The sequence below is a fragment of the Diospyros lotus genome, chromosome 7 (assembly GCF_014633365.1).
Source record: "Diospyros lotus cultivar Yz01 chromosome 7, ASM1463336v1, whole genome shotgun sequence".
NCBI lineage: Eukaryota > Viridiplantae > Streptophyta > Magnoliopsida > Ericales > Ebenaceae > Diospyros > Diospyros lotus.
Window position 1 is genome coordinate 20,488,624 of NC_068344.1, and position 26,160 is coordinate 20,514,783.

At 35.0% G+C, this 26,160-nt stretch overlaps 1 protein-coding gene across 1 annotated transcript; it reads right to left on the reverse strand.

Moving 5' to 3' along the window:
* Positions 1 to 8,089: 8,089 nt before the first annotated feature.
* LOC127805760 (uncharacterized) lies at positions 8,090 to 15,214 on the reverse strand. Its single transcript, XM_052342523.1, has 5 exons — positions 15,136 to 15,214; positions 12,674 to 12,843; positions 9,071 to 9,950; positions 8,644 to 8,816; positions 8,090 to 8,386 (listed from the first exon to the last, which is right to left on the reverse strand). The coding sequence occupies exons 2-5, from the start codon at positions 12,805 to 12,807 to the stop codon at positions 8,278 to 8,280; spliced, it is 1,296 nt and encodes a 431-aa protein (XP_052198483.1). The 5' UTR covers positions 12,808 to 12,843; positions 15,136 to 15,214; the 3' UTR covers positions 8,090 to 8,277.
* Between the last annotated feature and the right edge of the window lie 10,946 nt (positions 15,215 to 26,160).

Consider the following 26,160-nt stretch of genomic DNA (forward strand, 5'->3'; position numbering starts at 1 on the left):
CGATCGGCTTCATCAACCTACTCCTTTGCCTCAATGGTAGCCGCCTCCACGGCCTTCTTAACCTTCCCACTTATCGATTCCCAAGCCCGACACAACTCCTCTTCATGGCCCGCCTTCATGTCGGAGAAACGAGTCGCCACATCCTCCTCGAGCAAGTGACAATCTGCGACGAGTTGGAGCACCTGGTGCTTGATCTGATTAAACGCAACTGGTAACGCAACACTTGGTAATCCTCTCCGATTCGATGACGGGTTGAGATAGACATCAATGAAAAGGTTGCTTCGAAACTCCAGGTCCTGAAACGAAGCTAAGTAACCACTCCCGATAAGATTTGAACCACCAGGTGATTGAGCCTCCCCATCAAGACCCTTCTGATGCTTCTTACGCCGAGCCATCTCCTTAGAAATCATAAGCTCCCTAAGGCCTGTACCTGGAGTCGTGGTCTCAACAACCACAGCAGTGGGTTGCGCGGTGGGAGCAGTAGGTACTAGCGTAGCAAAAGCCCTCCAAGCTCCCTTATTCGCCAAAATAGGGACCGACACAACTTTTCCTTCCTCCTTGCGAAGCATGCCCATCTCTTCCCTGATATCTTTCTTACCATATGCGGAAGCCATTTTCCCTACAAGCACACAAGTGTAAGGAGCAATCAAATAGGCTGTCACTTGCAAGGTTCACCAAAACTCTTATGCTTATCTCCTTCTTCCTGTTACTAAGAAAGCGAGGAAACCCTAGCCCAAAGGGGATCCTTATAAAGATCATCGAAGAAAACCTATGATGCATCCCACAAATCTACTATATATCACCAAACTAACACCTGTCACACATCTAAGGGTTACTAGTTACCACCCAGATAGCGCCCTCATCTTCCAGGGAAAACTCCTCAAATCTTGAGGCCACGCGCGCCGCAAGTTAACACATAAAGAATACCACTCTGTTGTCAAGGCCAAGCCGACCTCGAAATGACTCTAGGACCGCCATTCAAGCAAAGCCAAAATTAGCTCGGCCTCTGTTGTCAAGGCCAGGTAGACCTCGAAATGACTCCAAGACCGCCATTCAAGCAAAGCCAAAATTAGCTTGGCCGACCACTTCAGTCATACTTAATCCGACTCTCCTAGCACATGCAACAAAACTGCTCGAGCTTTCTTTTTTTAGCTCGAACGCTCGTTACTCAAGCCTCCGACCTAGGGGCTGTGGACCATCCGGGTCCAATCTCAACCCTCTCCTTAAGCCCAATCTCGGCCCAATCTTAGTCCCCCCTGGACCCAGCCTTGGCCCAGCGCCAGCTTGCCATGGCATCATTACAACTCCCACTGGATATCCACGTGGTAGCCTTAGATCCTGTCCTCATTAATGGCGAATCTCATCCACATTAATAAAGGTCTCGTCGCCATCATGTTACCACCTGGGAACCTCCACCGACGCCAGATAGCTAGTCTCATCACCTGCAAACGCACGACTCATGCATATAAGAGGACGTCTTCTCCTTCTATATCAACCAACTCTCTTTCAGAGTCAAGGTATGGTTTGATATCTGACCTACTGATACACTGTCTCTCCTTACTCTCGTACTCACTCGATCGTCGGAGTGCTTACAGGTACTAGTCGCGCCCCGAACGGACCCGTCGCTGAAGCCCGCATCCCGCCTCCAATTGTCCTTTTTTGATCAAGAAGGAACACATATGTTATGAAAAAAATTAATAAATTAATCTTAAAAAATATTTTTAATAAAAAATAATATTTTTGGCAATACATAAACTATGAAAAATATTTTACAAATTAATCTAAAAATATTTTTAATAGAAAATAATATTTTTAGTAATACATATACTATAAAAAAATATTTTATAAATTAATCAACAATAATTTGGTACTACAGTTAATATTTTCAAGAAAAATACTCTTTTTGTTAATCACAAAAAATATTGTATTTTGTATATTAAAAAAATTTTTTTTATTAATCATCAAAACTTAATTAACATGACTAAATAGGCTCAACATTCTTTTATCTAACTCATTTTAACAAACGCTATCTAAATTTATAGTCCTTTTGCATTATTGTAACCACATTTGATTGTGTTTTCTAATAAATTACTTAGTTATGTTTTCTAATAAACAAATAAAGAGACGCAAAATACAATTTGGGTGCATTAATAACAAACACTATTCTATTAAAATTTACTAAATTAGACAAATGTTTACTAGGATTGATGTGCTTTCCACTAAAAAAAAAGTACGAGGACCACCACTGGAGCAATACTTGACCGAGCACAGTCCGCATATCTATAAGATATCGATAAGAGTAATATCCGAGTGACGATGATAGGGTGACCCGGTGACGGAAGGACAATATTTAAAAAAAATTAAAAAAATTCGGTTTGAACCGGAACCGGAACCGTTGACCGAACCGGCTCAAACCGTTGACCGAACCGGTCCAAACCGTTGACCGAACCGGCACGAACCGGAACCGGAACCGAACCGTCCCAAACCGCCCTTGGGCGGTTCGGTTCAGGTTCAAAGATTTCTTGAACCGGAACCGGCGGTTCATGAACCGGAACCGGCGGTTCATGAACCGTGGCCATGTCTGGGGTGACGGAAGGACAACTAGAAAGGGTGGCTTATGACGGAGGGTACGATTGGATATTGGGGGGGTGGATTGGCGATGCTTGGGTTCAACGATACATGGCAACGATGGTGTGACACAGTGAGTGGGATGGCAACAGTAGGTTGCAACAGAGGGTGACTGAATTTTTATTTTTATTAATTAATTAAAAATTAATTATTAAAAAATTTAAAAATAACACACAAAAGTCATCAAATATATTCAACACGACATTTAAAAGTCTTTAATCTCCATCTCTTTTACCATCGTCGATCAAGCAAAATTGGCCGTTGAGCGTTGGTTAGCAGCAATGTTTTCTTTTTCTTCTTCTTTAGTATCTCTTTTTCTATTTTAGATGTTTTGAAGAGATTTAAAACTAAATTTTAAGATTTTTTTAAAGAATTTAGGTGCCTAAGGTTGGGTTTTTTTGTTTCTTTTTTTTTTTGAAGAATCTAGGGACTGAATTTTGGGACTTTTTTGAAGGATTTAGAAACTAAATTTTGGGTCTATTTTGGAACTGATTTTTTTTAGGGGATTTTTGAAGTATTTAGGGACTGATTTTTTGGGACATTTTTAAGAATTTTAAAATTACAATTTGAAGGATTCTTGAAAAAAATTGAGATTGTATTTTGAGGCATTCTTGAAATATCTTGGGTTTGCTTATTTTTTGTATTCATGAAGATCTTGCTGATATGCAGTTATTCTTCCACTTAACTCTCTATTGAATGCCAAGACAGATATTTTGAAATTGTTTATTGGGATTATAATATTTTATTGCGAATGTAGGTTGGATATTGAGATTGTAATATTTGATTGGGATTGTATGTTGGAATTAATTTTTTTGAATTTTGACATTATTAATTGAAACTATTTGATAATATTATATTTAGAAAGTTCTCCATGTATAAATCACTTTAATTGGAATGATAGTTTAGTGATGTATATTAAAAATAATATATTTAATAAAATTGATAATGATGTTATAAAAACGCGTTAGAGAATAATTATAGTAATTTATCAATCTATTCTTTTTAATATTATGTTATTTTAAATTTTAATTATTTTCCAACCAGTTACAAGCTTCAAATCTTTTTTCTTCATAGAAATCTTCAATCAACCCACATCTCCGCATTATCGATTAAAGTTGCAACTTCCAAGTCACCAAAAACTGCCACGTCATAACTTCCATGTCACCAATATTGTCATCTCATAATTTCCACATCACCAGTACTGCCACGTTAGTAGCCCCGTGTACAGTCCATGCCATTAGTTTCCTACTCTTTAGCTAAAAGTTTCCCTTCTCCCAAACTCTTAACTCGTTCCCTCCTCTTCAATATAACCCTCCTACAAAATCTTTTCCCTTTATTTCCCTTTGCTCAAATTCATAATCTGAATTAGATTTTATAGTTGTAATCATCACAATATCTGTCAGATTTACAGATGTAAATTCTTTTTTCTCGTCAATAGCTACTTGAGAAGATCTTTCAACAAAGACGACTCATTAATTCTGTATAGAATAATAGGGGCAATGGACCCTATTTGACCATTAATTATGTATATATATACATGCACAGGGGCTGAGGTCGGCACGGGTGAAGCCTGTGCGCCTGAGAGATCTATCATTCAAATGTCTTGGGGGGATCAAAGGTTCTATAAATGTTTATACTAAAGAATCAGCGTATTCATGCTTTATTTTTCTGATGAAGACGACTCAAGAATGGTGATTCAAAGGGACACCCACTACAATTATTCTCTTCGCTTTGGGACACCCACTGTTGTTTCTCTTCTTTATCTCTTATAACCGCCTCATTGAGACTGGTTTTGTGCTTAAATGTAAAGGAGTTGGTGATTTCAACATTACTTTCAATTATGAAAATTTGGTGAATTTTTGTAATGGTTGTGGAAAACTTGATGAGGTTATTTCTAATTGTAAAGAATCAATTTTCTTCTAGAAGTAAATTCTCTCATATGTTGAGTGTTCAAATCTTAAAAAGCACGCAATTTAATTGGTACAAGCCTTAAGAATATGAGTCAGTCTAAAGTTCCACACCAAAATTCAAAGGAACGTGAAGTGATTCTTCAAAAGCAAATTCCTACTCATCTATCTACTTCCGAAGATTCCTTTCAAATTCAAAAGAATGAGAATAGCTATCATCTGCCTGGGCAGGCTTGGAAATTCTATTCAATTGCAGGTCGATCTCAAGTTGTTAGCTCTTGAAAATTCTCTCCAAGCTAAGATGAGTAGCAATAATTACCAAATTTCCAACTCTAAGAAACCACTCCTAGCAAACGTGAGCTGCAATAACTGTTAATTTTTAGGTTAGGATGATTCTCAATGAATTCAGCTGGGCGGATGTAAGCAGTAGTTAAAAGAGAAATTCATTAGATTTGATTTCTTTGTCTGATAGTGGACATAAACTAGCATGCATGTGATTAATCTCTTAACTAAAATACAAGATTCTGCTACTTGATTAGCTACCTTGGAAGCCTAGCAGCACACTTCAGCTACAGAGTTTTCAAAATTTGCCCATTCCCCAGAGGCTTTGAGTTATAATTCCTGTTTGATCTCAAATGTAGCTAAACTTGAAGGAGAGCGTTATGTTGAACTTAATATATCTCAAGCTGATGAAGTTGCTTGTCTCCAATCTTTGAAATCTTCTATGATGGGTAATCTCCTCATAACATTACTATTGAGAAGCAATTCCAGAGGCTTTTTCTTAAGATGAAAATCCTAGCTTTAGCTAATAAGCTTCCTTTGGGTTTCAAAAACAGATGCAAAAAAAAAAAAAAAAAATCATTTTATTACTAATAATCATGAGTTGCAACAATATACCATACCCCCCTTTAGCATACAGTAGTTGTACTTCAAGTTATAAAAGGAGGAGCTAAAAAAGACAGTTTTTCGAATTTTTTTTGGTAAACAAGTATCCTATTCCTCTGAGGCCTTAGAGACTGTTCACGGCCAGTCTCCAAAGAGGCTTTGATTGGAGTCGGCTAAAATTATCAAGGGTTTTGCCAACCATCAACAATTCAACAATCAAGAGCCATTATTAGAACATAAAAGGTTGATTGGATCCTCTTGGCTAAAATTAGACTTGATAAAGAGAATGCGAGTAAAGCTACCAGATCTCTAAACCTTAGCCATTTTAAATTATTGGCGCTAATGGTAAGTTGAGAGGCCTAGCTTTTGCTTGGAGATGGGGGATACAAGAAATTGCCTACTAAGATTCAATGATAATTTCATCTCTCATTTAAGAGAATGAAATGAAAGGCACCTGGCTACTCAATTTGGTCTGCACCTTTTCAACGTCCAGCCTTGTTCTTAAGAGATTTTAACAAAATATGCTGTAGATTTCTTAATGCTCTTGGATGCATTGATTTGGGATTTGGGGGGAAATCAGTTAACATGGACTAACAATCAACATGGGATTAGTCTCATCTAAGAAAGATTGGATTGAGGTGTTTGTACTCATGAGTGGAGAATTCTTTATACCAATGCTAGCATTAGTCATCTTCCAATTATTAAATCAAAAAATTGTCCATTGTTTTTGAAAACGTCTGAGGATTTGTTCATGTCAAAAGGCCTTTTAGATTTGAAGCAATGTGGCTTCGAGATCCCATCAACAATAACCTTGTTAGAAATGCTTCGCATTCAGATTGTAGAGGATCAAGCATTCCTTCCAGAAGAATTAGCTCTTCAACAGGTAAAATGGAAGCCAAAGGCAAGATGACACTAGATTTTAGAAAGTGATGCTAAAACAAAATATTTTCATATTGTCGCCATAATTTAAAGGAGAAGAAATGCGATTGAAGCTCTAAAATCAGATTCAGGAGGATGGTTAAATGATCAAGATGCAATAGCAACTCAATTTCTTCAATATTTTCAAACCCTTTCCATTTCAGTAAGCTGTGAAAATCCTTCTTCTATGCAGAATTTAATTTTTCTAATTCTATCTAATGACAAAAAAAAACGTTAAGATTTGTTTTATTCCTTCTACTGAGAAAATCAAACAAACCATTGATTCAATGGCTCATTTGAAGGCCCCAGGACCTGATGCTTTACCTGTTATATTCTATAAAGCTTATCAGGAAATCATTCATGAAGACTTGAACAATATGGTTCAATCATTTTTAAGGAATGATTTTCTATTAAGAGAGATCAATAAAACTCTTATTACTCTTTTTCCCAAATCATTAAGTGCCTGTCATGTTACAGATTATCGTCCAATTAGTCTTTGCAATGTCTCTTACAAAATCATCTCAAAGATATTAGCAAATAGACTGAGGCCTTTCTTGGACAGATTGATCAGTTGTCTATAATCAAGTTTTGTTCTAGAAAGCTTAATAATAGATAATCTAATCTTGGTTCAAGAATTATCTCATTTGTTTAAGAAAAATAAGGGGAAAAGGGCTTTAATGACAGTTAAGAATGATCTTTCTAAAGCTTTTGATAGAATGAAATGGAGCTCTACTGAGTATTGAATTGCCTTTTGTAGCAGCGCTGGGATATCCTACTTAACAATTAGAGCAATTCAATCTATTCTTCGTTTTAATAGAGCTCCATATTCAACTACCCATCTGGGGATTCCTCTGTTCATTAAAAGATCAAAAAGGGCCTCCTTTCAGTTTCTTCTTTAAAAGCTTTCCGCTAAATTGGCTAGTTGGAAATCCAGATTGTTATCCTTGGCAGGAAGAATCAATCACCTTGATTAAAGCAAAGCAGCAGCAGCAGCTGCTTCACCTCTTTCAGTATATTCTATGGCTATTTGTGTGTTTCCACAGAATTCTTTTAATGAAATGGAGAAGAAGGTCCATAAATTTTGGTGGGGAGGAGAGGATAATCTGAGGATATCCTTGTTTCATCAAGTACTCACATCCCATATGAAGTTGCCAGTAAACCAATTGATCTCTCTCCGTCTAAAAGGAATATGCAAATCTTTGGGAGATGGTACTTCAGTTGATATCTAAATCTATCTAATCTCTTAATATTACTCTATTGTGCTTTATCAGATTAAGTATCTGGGTGTTTCCCATGTTGAGGGCTTTTGGATATGTCATAATGATCTTCGCTGTAATGGCAATCAAACAGAGTCTTCTGTTATTCATCAAAGTATTCGATCGAGCTGGATGGAACTTAGAGATGCAGCCTCCTTTAAGCAAAATAGCATTTTAGCAAGCAATAATTGGGGCTCAATACTTTCTCGAAAATCTTTTCAGGATACAGCTCAAGCAAAACAAGTTGTTATTTCACAGTGCCGCCATTTCTCTACTCTCCAAAAGATTTAAGTAATCTCCCCAACACTTCCATTTACAACTAGTCTCAAGCCCGCATAAAAAGAAAGTGGTCGTGTTAGGTAGCCTTGAGACCCCATAAGAGAACCAATTCAAAACTCATTGGTGGAACAAACATCGGCATCATGCTGTGGTCTCTTCTTCTTTACCTGTATACGGCCACAAGGCTGGCTTTATTCATTTCAAGACAGGCCTCCAGGAGAACAACTATAAAATATTTTTTATCTAGAAATATTATGCCTTACATCTCCACCAGGGTTATTATCCATTTGCAATCAAATCTTAGAAAGGGCCAATTTCATTTTCTGATTATATATAGAACGCTACTCCCCTAGGTACAAACTCTTCATCCACTCATAGGAACAACAGAATTGATGAAATAGTCTTTACTCGGACCAAAATTTGACAAAAGCAGCAATGAACGACCTAAAAAATGCCATGAGCGGATTGGTTTCTGGCTCAACGGATCTTTCAGATTCCACATTCCATGATTCACTGCAAATTGAAGCAAATTATCGATCACCTTAAAAGGACTTATCAAGAGGTTCAAGGCTGTAAAGTCATTGGCTTAATAGAGATGCACAAAGATTATGTTTTAAACAGGTTTTTTTGACTGAAAAGAAAAGGAAAAGAAAATAATGTAACTTATTTAGATGCATTTTGGTATGTATATAAGAAAATTCATTTTCCTTCCACATATTTCAAAACTAGGCAAAAAAGTTCTGAAGTTGGGAGCTACAAGAAGCGCTTACAGATTCATTCTGTCTAACGTTGGATTGCTTTCTCTCAGGGAGTTGCCACCATGTTGGATGTCAGGCTTGCTTTCACTCACTATTGCCTCGACTGAACTTGACTGCTCAGGGGAACTGCTTGTAACAGTGCCATCAGGAGTACTTGCATGGATGCCGTCCTTGGCATCTAGGGCCTGCAAAAGCACAATTGATGCCAATCAGAATTTCTGCCATGTATAACAAGGCAAAGTACCCACTTCTCACATAATCAAGGATCAAAGTGCATTTAAACAAATTAAATTTCTAATTCTTTCTGGAAGGAGTTCTCTTGGATTTTGCCCAACATTAAAAAACAAACCAAGAGATTCACAAACAAAATTAATACTACAGATGTGTGAGTATCAGACATGCAGGCATGTAGAGACCTGCAAATTCAAGAAACACTTACCTTGATTGCAGCAGTTGAGGCATCTTTAGCTTCAGGCTTTATTTCATCATTGGTATTATGAATAGTGCCTTCTTTGGTTGTAGAGTCATTTGAATTTTCCAGCATTTGAGCTCCAAGATCAGCCCCGACTGCTTTCTCATCCACCAGAACAAAGGTTTTTTCCAGTGACAAACCTCCATTATTTGATTCAGCTTTGTCATTCCCAAAATCAGATGAGTTGCCTATAAAGCCCATCATTTTACTATCCACAAAAGACTGGTTGTTTCTTGCCTCCACCTTTTCCAATTCTCTTTCTACCCAAGTGTCAGTACGTTCTCCCTGGTCACTTGATTTTTCATCCAAGCCATAGGCTATGGTTGAACCAGACAATGGAAAAGTCTCAACAATTATGTCTGCTGCTATTTGAGTGACTTTAGCATTAGATGCCTGCAGTTCTGCTACATTTTCCTCCACTTCCAGTATTTCTTTAGCTCGAGTCTCTGTAAATATGGTTTTGCCATGATGTTCATTCTTTTCAATTGTCTGACTAGATCCATTTATAACATGCCCTTCATCAAATTTCCCACGCTCAGGTTCATGACAATGCACACTAGAATTTAGAACCAATTCTTCAGTTCCATCCTGATGAATATTGGGTGAAGTTTGAGTTATATTTAATAATGATAAATCAGTTTCTGATCCAATCAAAATTGGTCCCAGTGGATATTGTTCCGAGATCAAGTCACGCCCCTGCTCTTCTGGAGTTAACTTTGCAGGACCCAAAACCTTATTTTCTTGTATTACCTCCCTGACAATTTCCCGAACTGTGTAGAAAGACCCACCAACTTCTTTATGTGTGAGATTGAGAGATGGAAACTTCCCGTTATTTTGTGTTTGATATCTGCAAGTAACAAACCAAATGAGTACCATATCTGGATGCATATGATTCATTATCAATTCTGGATGCAACCCCAAATTTAAGCAAATATGAACATAGTACTAGAAAGTAGAATTAACACTGATTAAAAATTCAGTTGATCAGAAAACAGATCATTTTGGTCCCACCAGTGCCTACCCTTTGATTTAACATGCATTCCCACATTTGCTATGAATGAATTTTTACCATTTTAGCAATAACCAAACCACCTAAGGGAAGTTACACATAGAAAAAAGTAGTAAAGGGGTGAGGAGAAAGGACGATAATCAGCTAGAAGAAGCATCCAGCATGGCACATTGACAGTCTTACTCTTACAAGCCACTATAGCCAACCTCATAACCATATGTAATTTCAATATTTCCTTCTACAATTTAGTGTCATTACTTATGAACATAGACACATCATATCTGTTCACACACACGAGTGTGAGTATAGGGACAAGATGGTGCTGTTAAAGAAACTCGGTTTATATGCATGATTGCATGGACAAGGCCACAGAAGAAATGCCATGCATAATTATTGACGTAGGTTAGGTCTGCCTCTGGCGCTCCATTGGCAGGCAGTGGCGGAGCCACGTGAGGCCCAGTGGGGGCAGTTGGCCCCACTGGGCCAGAATTTTTTTTTTATTTTTTACAATAATTTACTATTAAAAATAAAAAAGTTATATTATACTACTAGAAATAAAAAAAAGTAAGTATTGAAGAAAGCAAGTATATAATGGCCCAATAGTAACCATCACAACATTTTTTATAATTTGCTCATAATTTTGAAAATAAGTATTGAAGAAAATTGTGAAGCAAAGAAAGCAATAATGGAAGAAATTTATATTGAAGAAAATGAATAAGTTAACAAAGCAAGTATTGAGCAAATTGATGTTGCACAAATTCCTATGGATCCCGGGCTAAAAACTACAATAATATATTACAATGTTAATTTTCGAAATCAAATTAGAAGAGTGTACTTGCAAAGAGGTCTATGTCAATCTTGAAATCAAAACGATTTATTCTAACTTGGTTCAATAAATTTGGTAATTAGTTGGAATATAGTATAAAAAAAGATGTCGCATTTTGCTTATACTGTTATCTTTTTAAAACAAATAATGTGAAACAAGGAGGTGGTGATTCTTTTGTGAAAGAAGGGTTCGATAATTTAAAAAAAAAAAAAAGATATACCTTAAGTTCATGTTGGAGATATCAATAGTGCATGCAATTAAGGTCGAAACAACTATGAAGTTTTAATGAATCAAGAGGAAAAAATTGAGATAGTTTTCTTCAGGTAGTTAGAACAAATACTATGTGATTATTGAATTCATCTGAATGCATCAATTGATTGTGTTTAACTTTTTCTACAATAAGAACTAGCCTTTCGTGATCATGATGAGTCTAAAGATTTAAATAATCAACGTAACTTTCTTGAACAATTCCAATTTTTAGTATGAAAAACCGTAATGAACAATTGTAAAAAGTTTTTATATTTTAATATTATCATTATTATATTTTTTTTTAAATTATATTTTTTGTATTTAAGTTTGCCCCCATTGAATCAAAATCTTGGCTCCGCCCCTGTTGGCAGGGATGCCATAGGCCTCATAGGATTTATACACACTTGCATATATCTTATTAGGACCCAAAGGCAGTAATGTATATTTTCTGGGCATATATATATATATATATATATATGCTATACGAAATTAGGTCAATGTAAGCATGCATATTTCACTTGAAAGGAAGCAACTTGGTAAAAGTTTATCCAATAATTAGATACTCCAACTACCCATTCTAATACTTCCTTCCTCATAAAGAATAACAGCAGAAAGGATCATTTCCTTATTGATGAACTGATACTAAGTAAACCAACCACCCACCAAAACAAGTATAACTCCATGCACTACCCTACTTGAGGCAAAAGGAGCCACAAATTAACAAGTACAAAATTGCTGGGTGAATTTAAAGTTGTTCTTTTTTCTTTCTTTTCTTTGTTGAGGGTGGAGGCTAAAAAAATGAGAAACAAGAGGGCTAACCGGCAAAGCCATAGAAGAAAAAGTGTTGGTAATAAAGCAAACAATTGATCACTAAAAAGCCAACAAAATCTTCAAAAAAGAACTAAACCCCAATAAACAGTTTCATTTAAACTTGTTTTAATTTCAAATGGTTAGTGATAACCAGAGTCATATATGATTACGTGTGTATATATATATATATAAGCAGTGTGCTTAATGTTAGTTAATCACCAACCCTGCCTAGTGGGATTAAAGCTTGTGATTCTTATATTGGTATTATTGTACTTAATGCCAGTTAAGAATTTTACACAAGCCTAAAAATTATGGCACAAACATATGCTCTATTTAAGATGATCCTATAGCCAATAATTAAATAATTGTACAAGTTGGCTTCTGGGTTAACAGATCCTTCAGAGAGTTCAAAATGATAAATTACCCTGGCATGCTTTGTTTATGAACTTTAGCAAATAACACAAAATAGTTGGCTTGACATGGTATTGCACTTGAGATTTCATTTACTGCATAAAGAAAATATAACACAAGCAAATATACAGGGAGAAAAACAAGAATACAAGAAATGTAATGATAGTAAGCGATGCAAATGAAATGATTAACATAAAGGCTTTGAACCAGGGACAGGTTAAAGTATTTCTGAATTTGAAAAGCAAGAGAAACTATATGTAATTACTTCTTTATGAAAGACTCAACCATTGCCTTCCTCTGTTCTTTTGAACGTCGAATCCTTGATTTCTTCCCTTCAGAGTCATTGCACTTCGCTAGGGCAAATGTAGGTCCAACCCAGCCACCCTTAATTGCATGCATGGAGTTAAAATAGGCGGCAGACTTCAGGATGCAAACCTTCAAGTAACACAATCAAAATTAGAGCCTTCATATTAGAGCATTGTTAATAAGAACACTTTCTTGCAGAAGGTGATATGAATGACCAGAAGGTAGCTGCTGCAGTCAAGACAACAGGGAGCAAAGCTATTAATATAGTACTGGACAAGGTACAGATTTTGATATTGGTAGAGTACGGTATCAAAAACACCAGTTACAATTTTGGATATATTGCTATTGTAAATTAACAATATATATTATAAAAAATGTATGGTAAAAATAACATTTCTTGTGTATAATCATATTAAACAGCCATATCATATGTTTTTTTCATAACTAATGATTTCAACATAACATAAACTACACTACATGACATAAAAAAAAAATTGTGCCTGGTAATAAATAAATGAAGAAAGAAAAGAGATAAATGAATAAATGGAGGGGGGGGGGGGGAAACAAATCACTTCAGCAAAGAGAAGAGAAAAGAGAGATCCAGCAAATAGAAGAGAGAAACCAGATTCAGCACAGACTGCCGAGAGATAAGAGAAAAAAGAAATCCAGTTCCTTTTTCCTCTGTACTGAGGAATAACAGTATTGACCAATACTGACCGTATCAACAGGTACTGGCCAGTAAAAAGCTCTTTTCTTTTTGTATCGGATTTACTCTAAACAGAACATACCAGCTTGTAAAGTACTTTTTTGATGACCATAACTAGGACCCATAAGATAGAAAACAAAAATATTAATTTATGTAACTATAAGTTCATGTTCCCGGCCCTGCCTAATAGGATTAAGGCTTGCGAGCCCAATGGCTTGCAATATAAGTGTCATTAGACTACCATATTAGATAGGATTAGTTTTAAAAGAGCTTTAGGTGTTTCAAAAGTTTTATCAAGTCTATAAATATCATTAATTGATGTTATTTGAAATTTGAAGAACGAATAAAATTTAGTACTTGAAGGAGTTGCTGTCTCTCCCTCCCCCTCTTGCTGTTCTTTTCTCTTTCCCTCTTAAGCTTTTCTTCTTTCGTTTTTACTGCTACTTCTGAAGATCCTTCTCCCCTATGCAACAACCTATTGTATTGTAGGCTCACTAATTTTGGAAACGCCTCTTCCTTCTCATTTCTAAAGCTTCTACTACTTTACTCTCCTCTATAAAACCTTCCTTGGCTACAAATATTCCTAATTGTTCCCTGGTCTCCTTTCCTCTTAGTTTTTTCTTCTACTGCTTCTATTCTCTTTACTTTCTTCTTTCTATTTCTCTTTTCTTCTCTTCTCTATCTTTTCTCCTTATTCTCTCTCTATTTTTATTTTTATTCATCTTCTCTAACCCTTTTAAATAGAGCAACATAAAGACAGAACTTTAAAAAAGAACTCATAAGTTACAGGTCTAGGTGTAGTAGATCCTGGAGATAATATACACAACAAGGATTCACGTGCCCCCAGACTTTTTGTTTTCACTCTTGTGAATCTGACATAGAAACTCTGAAGCTTGAGACCAGAACAGTGGGGCATAATTTTTTGCATTGAAACTAAACCAGGTCTTGAAGAAAAAAATGTATTGCATAGCATTCCAAACAAAGACAAGGCAAGTTGCAACATGGAGAGATCAAACTTCAGTGAAATTAGTAGTCCAGTTAAATTGTTAGCAACATGTTCTATTGAAATAAATTCAGCACCCAATAAAATCATTGTCGAAAAAGAAGTAACCCAACAAATATTATAAGCCCACCATTTTTGTCTATACAGTTTCTCCAGACAAAGTTAATAATAGCAATCATTTTAATTTAGTTGTTGTTATTATTATCATTAAACAAATAAATAAGAAAAACAGAGAATGAGCCAACCACCAAGTTAAATGCCAAGAAATACAGGAAACTGCTTATTAAAATTGAAAAACAGAAGCGGAAAATATCATTTTAGCTCAATTCCTTCAGATAGAGACAGACGAAGAGAACTCTTGATGACTTGAACTTAATTCTGAATTACTAGGCTCAGTTAAGAGCAAAATTTTCAACTCTCCACAAAAATAAAGTAGCTCCGGAGTCAGAAGAACAAAATAAATCGCTTCTTTTTCTTTCTTTCTTTCTTTCTTCACCACATTTTCTCAGCAACCAAACAAAGAAAAATGAACAAGAAAAAAATGCCACCTTATACGTGGAAGTGCTTACATACACCAGAAAAGAGACCAGAAATGACTCCACGAAACAGCCAAATATAGGCTCCAAAATGCAGGATAGCATCAATTGTGCAACAAATGGGAAGAAGAACCTACAAAACGAAAAGCCAAACAGCTAAAGTGAGGGACTGTTACCTCAGAGAGAGTTTTTTGGAACCCTACTGACTGCGCTCAAAACCTTCGGGGCGGAGTGGGAAGCGGAACCGTGGCAAACATTCCTCTAAAAAACAATCCGCTTCTACTTTGCGTATTATATTACCAGAACCCTCAACTATTACCTATTATCCTTTAACCACTCAATCTACAAAATATTGCATTTACATCTCCCGTCTTAGTACAATTCTGCCCTCAAAATTAAAATGAAAGAGTTGGAATTCGGGAACGGCTCACAGCTTCATTCAATTAGGACTCTTTAAACTTGTTGATTTAGTTAAAATAAAAAGTTTGGGTTCGATTTTTAAACTCGTATAATATAAAGGCCTAATTTAAACTTAGGGGGGTTTGATTCTCTTATAGCTTTGTTTACAAATATTTGTTTATAAACTTATTTGAAGCATTTTTTGGTATAATATGTGTTATTATAATTGAGATTTCTTTTCTTTGTATCATGGAGATTTTTTATTGGGTGAAGTGTTAAATAAGTCATTATATTTTTGGTTAAAAATTAAATTGTTCGCTATATTTTAAAACATAGAGCCAAATTATTATTATACTTTAAAAATGACCAAACTCCAACTATGATTAATTCTTTTGAGTCTAGAAATGGGGTTCAATCCTATATTTCAAAGTATAATAGTTTATTTGACCATTTTTAAAATATGGTAACCAATTTAATTCTGAGTTTGAAGATCAAATGGCTTATTTGTCCCTTCTTAAGATACAATGACAAATTTGGCTCACAAGCTAAAATATAATGGTTTATTTAGCACTTTATCCTTATTTATATTATTTAAAATTTAAATATATAGTGAAACACACTAATAATTGACCTTTAAATTTAAAATGTATGAAAATAGTCATATAAAACCTACTTAAAATTCATTTGAAACTTGTTTATAAATCTTATTTAATATATATAAGTTGCAACTAAAGTGGTGATCCAATGGTTGAATAGGGGGAGGTTTTGTGTTTGAGCCTTTTAACCCTTTAATGTTGCTTTTTATTAGAACTCACGTGGTTTGTACTCATATTTATTAGATTTAAGCGGTAAAAAGATGAACAATATTATCATTGACGCTTAATAAGGATTTGACTCAATTGTTTGAATATCTTACAGTTGTGTATGTCTGGTTGATTTTAGATATAGTTGCTAACTATAATACCTAACCTATAAAGATCGAGTGTGGTTAAGGTAGAATCATATTCAAACAGGAGTTTATTATTCCTAATCTTACCATTTTTACCTGACAATATATTTGTTTAATATAAATAAATCACAAGTTTCTAGAAAAACAATCTTGAATTTCATTTTTTTTAACTTGACTCAAGTTCTTACTTAATTCCAAGTCTATTAAATCTTAAACAAATAAATTTAAATTTTTATAAACTCAACTTAATTCGATTCATTTAGGACCCTTGATAATAGCTAAAGATATTTTGGCCATTTAATTGTTCAAAAAGGTTTAAATGGTCCGTCGAAACTTTCTTGCAACAAGATCAATTTAGAAAGGAACAATGGGAATTTTGTCTACAACTAAAGGACTTGGTGTGATATTTTGAAGATAGAGGTGATTAAGTGAGGACTGAGAAAGCCATATAGAATTTTTTTTTTTTTATATTACAGATTTTTAATAAAAAAATATATTTTGAGAAAGTATTGATTAACAATATTTTCGCGATTATATTTTGTTTTAATAATTTTTGAATGGAGAACATAAAATAATCAGTTAGTTCTTAAAAAAAATTTCATTTGTGTTGTTTTATTATTCCTAATCTTTGTTCCGCTAATGATTAAAAAAAAACATTATGTTTTACCTAGATAAATGGACTGCACTTATTATATTAGGGCAGAGTGAAAACCCACCTTACTCCCATGAACAAAGGATAACTCAAAATAAACTCAAAATAGGCATAACCCAAACACACATCCTTTGTAAATTGGGTAAATTTAATTAAACACTTAGAGGACCTAATTATTAGAATTATCTTTTAACTTTTAAAAATTATAGTCAATATCACTAACATTTAAGAAGTTTTAACCATTTGCCCCTTGTATCTAGGAATATAAACGAATAGAGTCATGACTTGATGTGGGGTAAGGGTGTAACGACCTATTAGTGGGTTTAGGAGTTTATTAATATTTTATTTATGAACATTGAATTTTTTTTATTAAATTAAATGTGATAAATATTTTTATATGGCAAAATTTATGTAAGTAAATTATGTGGTTAATTTAATGGATTGGACTTTGAAATTGGGTTGGGGTTAAGTGTGAATTTTTTTGTGAGTTATGTGAAGTGAAGTTGTAAAGCCAATTAGGGTCTAAGATGGAAGTGAGTCATTTTTTTTAATTGGGCTATTGATTTGGGCTTTGGGCCCATGTGTATAAAAGGTGGATTATAATTAAATAAAAATAAGAAATGTAGTAAATGACAAAAATAGGCATGTTTTATGAAAAATATGAGGGCAAAAAGGGAAATTTCATAATTGGGTTGATAAAGAAAATGAGAAATAAATAAGAAAATTTAAAATGTCCAAAAAGGAATTATATGCTATGCATGTGTGTGGGAAAAGTTAAGGGCAAAATGGTAAATTTCAAAGGGCGATTGACAGCCTACTCTTCTCATTTTTCTCCCCATGCTTCCTTGTCTTTTCCTCATTCTTCTTCTCTAGACGGTTGCTTCTTCTTCTTCTTCTTCCATTATTCTTGGTGGAATTGGAGCTTCAAAGGTGGGAGGATTTGTAGCTTTGAAGAGGTTTCTTCTTCTTCTTCTCTTCAGTTTAAGCTTTAAAGGCATCTTCTTACACTTTAAATTTATTTTATGCAATTTTCTTTTTCTTTCTCTCTTCAATTGATGCAAGATTTTGTCTTCTCCATTATGTTAAAATCACTTTTGGTAAAATGGTTTCTCTCTATTGGTTATAAGTTTTGTATATTTATTTTTTAAATTGGATAGTCTTATTAAGAGTTTTGTTGGGGTTTGTTCACCCTATTTTTCGTTTAAGGAATGACATTTGTGGGTTAGGTAGCTAGAAGATGGGGTTTTGTGTGTTTGGTGTTCGTTTTGTATGTTTCTGGTTGCGTTGAGTCGACTTATCTTTAGATTAAGTTGACTTGGCAAAGACTCGTCTGTTCCAGTCATTTTGTCCCTAGTCTTAGATAAGTCAACTTATTTTATTCCTCAATCAACTTATTTTCCCCTCAAGTCGACTTGGCGCGGTGTTTGACAATATTGCACATGCCACACTATTTTTATCATAACTTTTGATGTAGAAGTCTAAATTAAGATCCGTTTGAAAATTTATAAAATAGACTTCGATGGCTTCGATTTGATATATAATGTCATATACTTTGGTTACGATTTGAGTTGGTTAAAGCTTTTTTCAATCTAAATTAAGTATGATTGTTAAAATAAGTTGCTATTAAATGCTTTCTCTGATATCACTCAACCCTCTAAAATGATAGGATGTGGTTGAAGATATAGATATGTATATACATGGGATTCATGAGATGTAAACGTAATTGAGTTGCATGAGGAAGCATGATAATCACAATTGGGAAGTTGTTAAGAAATGTTCTCGGTTGACATGTCCATGGAATCTCATGTGTGACATATTACTATCATTATATAAATAATTTCCCTTAATTGATGTGGTGAAACCTATTTAAATTTGAATTGACTGGAAGAGCCAAGAACCTTAATAGGAAAAAATTAAGGGTGTGTAAATGTCACTTGTTATAGAATTGTTTGTGGTTGTGTTACATGGCGGTGTGTCCGCGTAAGTATATTGTATGGCGGTGTATCCACATAATTATATGGCATGGTGGTGTGTCCACGGGATTATATTGCATAGCGGTGTGTTCGTGGAATTATATTGCATGGCGATGTGTCCGCGTAAGTATAATGTATGGTGGTGTGTCCACGTAATTATATTGCATGGGGTGTGTCTGCGGGATTATATTGCATGACGGTGTGTCCGCGTAAATATATTGCATGGTCGTGTGTCCGCATGATTATATTATATGACGGTGTGTCTGCGTAATTATCTTGCATAGCGATGGTACATGGTATATATAATTATGCATTGATGATTTCACATGTTGTGAACAAAAAATGAAATGATCTAAGAATGATATGAAAATGTGGATAAGAGACATGATATTATATTGAATTATGGGAAGAGGATTGTATTATTATTATTATTATGGGAAACTTTTCCATTCTAATTAAATGGTTGGAAAACATTGGTATGGGTGGTATATCTATTGTACACCCTTTTCGTTATTCATATCTTTAAACTTGCCATTGTTGAATATATATAAACTTGCCGAGCCTTATGGATCACTTGAAAAATGTGTTTTGATGAAATGTAAGAAATTATATTTCTTTGAGAATGTGGTTGTCAAGTGTAGAAGGCATGAACCCAATGCTTGTCTACATGTCGGGTAGTGATTTTCTTTTGGCTCTGAATTATTCATGCCTTCATATATCGTTCTATTGAAGCTTCCCTTTGCTATATGCTTGCTGAGTCTTGTGGCTCACTTTGTTTCTTTTGTCATTCCAAGAAATGGAAAGATAGTTATTTGGGGCGAGTCACAATTAAATGTGTACAGAGATGTCCTGGCCTAAAGATCCATGGGTGTAGTTTTGAGGGCGTGAGTAGAGTGTTTCATGTTGTATTTAAAGTCTTAGTGCCTTTTTTATTTTTGAAAATGTAAGAGTGGTAAGCTCGAGATGATAATGTAAAGAATATGAAATATTTATTATGGATCCTTTTGATAGTGAGAAAATATAGAAATGAAAAGAAATTTTTTAGAGATTTTGAGTATTTTTTTTTTTTTGTATTTGTATTCATCTTAAATGGACCTTCTTTCTCTCGGACTTCCTATGCTAGCGGGAAAATCTGAGAGCAGGCCTTAACAAGGGGTCAATGGAGAAGTAGAACAAAGTTTAAGGGTTTCATAGAAAGAATCCCACTTATTTGTAATCCATATAAATGGGGAAAGAATATTCTAGATAGGGGATCTTTTCGACAAAGTTTAACTCAATCTCTAATACTCCATCAAATTTGGTGCCCATTATGGGGTTCTTATAAGTTCCTAGCGGGGGCAAACTCAAAAAAGTGTTGAAGTGAGTTTATGACATGTTGTCGAGTAAAATGGTGAAAATGACAGAGACTTTAGGGTAACGAAAAGAACCAAGAGTGGATGCAAAAGAAAAAAAATAATCCAATAACATGAGCCTGAATGTTGCAAGATGAAATAATCCAATGATAGAGACTTTATGACATGTTGTCGAGTATAAGATGAATTGCTTGATGATTTGAAAAAGTATAATGCAAAGTGTGAGGTAGAAAATTTGAGAACGAGAAAAAATGATCAATGTACCAGCGAAGATTGAGAATATGAGGATGAAGAAGTGTTATGGAAAAATCTAAAGCAAATGATTGATATTATGAATCGAGAAATAAACATTAGCCCAGTGATAAATCTAAAAATAATCATAATCGAACAAGACATCATTATCATAAGAGGATTGTTACCATAAGGAGTTTCATTGTTGACAAAAACAAATGTCTAGCTAGCAAGAAGAGGAGAAATTTAACAAAAAAAAATTGGTTAATCTAGATGTTATGGCTAATCAAGAATGATTTCACAAGCTAATGAAAGTTTAAAACAAGAAGCTTTAGGAGGAACAAAGAAACTGTTGCCCAGAAAAATAAATACCTAAGAGGGGGGTGAATTGAGTTTCTTTTTTTCGAAAATTTATTATTTTAGCTTTTGTTAAAAACTTTGTTGTGGGGTGCCCTATAATTTTTCTAAATTTTCCAAGTCTCAGAAACAATTTTGAATCATTCTCTCCTAAAGAGTCTTTGAGATAATAGCCTCCCAGACCTCGACGGGTCCCCAGGATCAGCTTACATCATTTTCTACTAAAGTCCTTGGATGCCCTTTGGGGTCTCCTAAACCAAGCCATCCGGTGGCTCAAAGCCCCTTCGGGGCCACCTAGAGATAGCCATCAGGGTGGTTGACCTCAAAGTCTTCTCCAGGCCCTCCAAGCCTCTTGAAGGTACCCTTTTAGAAGAGCCATCTAACTCAACTGTGGGTCCCACAATTTTGCCTATAAATAGGTGATTCCTCAATGGTTTCAGGATCTTTTTGGAGAGATTTGGAACAACCCTCTGCCACTCTACATTCTCATGCCATTGAGTCAACACTCTATCTCTTTTTAGACCCCATTTGGGAGCAGTGACATAATTTATGCACCCCTTTGGGGCCCGAACATGAGCATCTAAACACATATTGATATCATTATACATATTATTCGGGACATACTTCTAAGACCTTCATTTGACTTAGGTATTGGAGGACCCGTGTGGGGGAGTCTCCCGTATGGCTTTCTGATCATTGTTGTGCTGGCAAGTAAAGTCCCAGACTACTTGTCCCAAGTTCCAAAAGGCCAACCCACCAAAGACCTTTCCAAGCACCTTGCTCGTACCCCATCGGGCTCTGCCTTTGACCCAATCCAAATCTATTTTGGCTTCAATTGTGATACCTTGGACCTCTTGGCCGTGGTGAAGGACTTTGCTCTGGATGATCCCAAGACAAATAAATGTAATTATTGTAGTTAGGCAACAACACTGTAACATCCCAAAATTTTAGAAATAATTAATTCAGGTATTTGAGGTTATTATTGAATATTTGGAGATTTCAGAGAAAATATTTATTTATGATATTTTTAGAAAATAGAAAAAATTAAGGTAATTAATTATTATGTTTGGGAGTATTTATGGAAATAAGGAAAGATTAAAATAAATTGATTTGGGTGAATTTATGGAATTTTAGGGTATAAGTGAAATAAGGAGAAATAAAGTATGGGGGTGTAAGTGTAGGTTTTCGGAAGTTTGGGGGCTGTGGCGAAATTCTGGAAAGTGGGCTGTGCTGCGAACCTTTTTAAATTTATTGGGTGCATATATATGTTGAAGGCAAGTAGCGATGCGGGTGGTCGCGGGTGAGGGTGGTCAGGCCCTTGGGTTCGATTTTGGTGGGTTACACGCGCGAGAAAGCTTGTTGGATTTTTTCCCAGCATAAGGTGCTGAAACGACACCGTTTTGTGGTGTTATGCAAAGCCCTAACGCGCAGACGCGTGACCTTGCCGCGCCCATGCCATGTACGCGGCCACACGGCTGCGCAGGCCTCCTGGCTGTGCCATCTGGCAGTCGCTGGGCTGCCTTCTGTTTTGTCCGCCATAACCATCATCTTTCCCCAATTTTGATGCAATTTCATGGGAAATTTAAGGAATAAGCATGATGATGTTTCTCCAAACTTTACAGAGAATAAATTGGGGGAAGTGTAATGAATTGGGTTCAAAATTGAGTATAAATATATAACATGGATGTAAAAAAATTGAAGGAGGAAGTGAAGGGGAAGCAAAGGAATTGGTTGTGAGCTTAAGAAGGAATTGTGGCAGTAAGGTATGGTTAATGTTAAAGTTAATTTATCATTAGTTAAGTTGGGAAGTTAGTCAATTAGTGAATTGATTCGGTAAATAACGTTGGGAATTAGTGAAGGTAGTGTATTAGCTAAACTAAGGACTTAACTTAGTAAAATAATTTAATGAAAATTCATTAGAAGATTTTAGTAGAATTGCTGCCCATAAATCTATTTAATTAATTTGGGTTGTGTGATTTCATGGGGAATTTTGAGTTTGTCGACATTACGTTATCGAGTTATCGGCAACTTGAGGTAGATAATCTACTTAAATTAGTTAATTAGTAAGCTAGTTTAGTAGATAAATTATTAAAAGTATGGTATGTTTTATCATAAATTTTATATAGTTAAGTCTAATTATTTTAAAGTCGTGATCTTATTATTTTACAGCAAGAGTATGATAAAGATGAGAATCGATCATTTAAAGGCAAGTTCTTCTTCCTCTTTGTTCATCTGAGAGGCAAGATCTTAGTCTTTTGTTAATATGAAAGTTCCATTCTCTATTCCTTGTTGTCGCAAGTTTATGCTTCTAGTTTAGTGAGTTATTTTACAAGTTATTCTTCGTTCCTAGTGAATTATTCTATGGTTCCTATTTCTATCTCCTAGTCTCAAATAGGGCTTTCAATCACCCTATCTTTCTTTAGGAATGATGTGTTATTGTGGACATGCAATGGTTTGATGTTGTTTTACATAAATGTTACCCCATTGTGCATATTGCTTCGTTGATCGCATGTCAATACTACATGAAAAGTTATTACAAATATGCACGTTATGATGATGCATGAAACATGTGCATGAACATGGTTTTTTTAAAAATATGTAAAGGCTTCAAGATGCGCACAGCGAATGAGTCCGCATGATATATCCATAGAGAGAGCTTTGGCTCAGAGTTGGACTTCGATCCCAAATTTATGATATGGACTTCGGTCCCAAGGTTATGATACGGATTTCGGTCCAAGTTTATATTACAGACTTTGGTCCAAGGTTATGCTACGGACTTCGGTCCCAAGTTTATGATATGGACTTCGATCCCATGATTATGGTTTTAAAAAAAATTGCATATGATCATGATTACATTTCACACCATGTTATTCATGATGTTTATTGTTTCTCGTTATCTATAAGTCTCATGCCCCTTTATTTCAGTTATATTTGCTGGGCCTTGTGGCTCATTGTTTGTTTGCATCATTCCAGATTAAAGAAGAAAAGTTTGAAATCAAGTTTAGTAGTATCAGATCCTTGCCGATATCAACATGTACGAGGCCCTCCCGACCTATAAGATCTTTGGAGGTGAGTATGAGCAGGGGCTCAAATGGAGGTTTTGTTAGGTTTGTTTAGTTTATGCAATGGTATGTATGTACAAGCCCCTATGTTGGTGTATTGTTAATCAGTTTGCTTCCATTGTTGAAAAAAAAAAAAAGATTGATATTGTGTAGGAATAAAAGAATTGGTTTCAGGTTGTACCAAGTAACACTTTTAAATTGTGATCTTGATAAATAGTGATTACAGTAGGAATAATAACAATAAAACCAAGCAACCACAAAGAACACGAGAATTTTATAGAGGTTCGGCTCTTAAGCGCCTTGTCCTCTCTCTCAAGACTGTGTTTGAAGTTTCACTAGGGAAATATAACACTAGCTTTTAATTGGAACTAGAACCAACATACAATCACTTACCTCAACAAGAACCACTAGCAAATACAAGCTGTGTGATTCTAATGTTATGTGAAGGCACTGTTTAAGAAAACATCTTTCTCTGGGAGAAGGACCTTCTCTAAGAGAAGGACCTTTTCCTAGAGAAGGTCCTTCTCCCTAGTGGTTAACAACTTCCTTCAACAAAATTGCACATTCCCTCCCAAAAGTTATGCTACAACAATAGCTCTTCACTCTTGTCTTGGACTACAAGTCAAAGAGAAGAACAACGTGAGTGGTAGAGTTGTCTCGGAGAAGCATCTCATTTTTTGTCTAGGGGAAATGCACAAGCCTTGCAACGTGGTGAGTGAACTGTCATATTTAATGTGTGAGTTGATAATCATCATAAATCATAATGATTTCATTAACATGCACAACAGTTGGCTTTATAAGGAAGTGAGAGTATAAAGGTTAATTAGCATGTGATGTTTTTCTTTTGATATAGTTTTGATGATGAAAAATCATTGTATTTTGATGATGTTTATAATCTTAATGCTCCAAATTAAATGATGTTTTAAGCAATCTCAAATGAATGTAGTCAAAGTATTTTCCAATATAAATGTGTTGTTTATGATTTAGGAGATTGGAAAATGAAGTTAAAAGCTTTTTAGTAGCATCTGTTGACTAAGTGTTAAGTCTATCTAAGAGAATAGTCGACTATGTCTTGCATCTGTCAACTACATGCCTTGCATTTGTCGACTATATGCTTTTCATCTATCAACTATGTTTGATTTGTTGACTATCCTCATGGTTATGTCAACAAAATAATTTGATCTATTGACTATCAGTGTGTATTTTAGAAGGTGTTTTCTTCATATTTTTGTTCTGTCAACTATCCCATCTCTTCTGTCGACTATGCCTTGTTTTGTTTATAAATCTGTTGACTATCTATTGTCTTCTGTCGACTAACTATTTTCGCAGAAAGCCATAACAGCTAGTTTTTCAAACTCCAACGATCACAAATGGCTAATTTTCTCTTGAAGCTTTCGGGATGCTTATAAATACAAATCAAGGAGATCAAGAAGAGGTTAATGGATGACAAATAAATTGATTTGAGCTTACATCATATACTTATTTGTATTTACATTAACTGTGCTCTAATTTTCTCTCTTCAATGTTTTGATCTTCACTTGTAATTATTTACTTCAAGCTTTGTATCATTTCAGGGACATTGTAACTAAGAGATTCATCTCTTAGATTCTCTCTTATTATTCATTTCTTGTATTTCCTAGCTTGTGTAGCTTGAGGGCCTACTTGTATAAGTAAGAAGTTGTAATTCCTATTCTTGGACTAGAGGCCCTACTTGGTTAAATAGGGGGTTTTAGTGGATTGTTTGGAAAATCCTTAATGAGGAGCTAAGGTAGTGGATTAGGCTTGGGTTAAACTAAACCACTATATATCTTGGTGTTCTTATGTGCTTGTGTTCTTTAAATTCTCTTTATTGTCAAGCACGTATCCATTCTTCACTTGTTTCACATATCAATCTTTCATTATATTCTTATTTGTTTTGAAAAAGATTTTAAAGTTTTCAATCTATTTTTTAAATAACCAATTCACCCACTCTTTTGGTGTGTGCCATAGCATCTCCCAATACAATAGTATGGACTTCACTTCACTGCACATAACAACTTTGCTGTTACCCTAGAGAAGCATCTTGACACTATCATAAAGAACATCAGTTGTTGTCCTAAATAATTTTTTGCATCAAATTATGAGGTAAATTTCAAAAAAAAGATGGTGAGGATTAAACAAATGGATATTACTAATGAGGAGGATGAGGGGGGGAGAAAAGGCAACTATTTCCTTGGGCCAACCCTC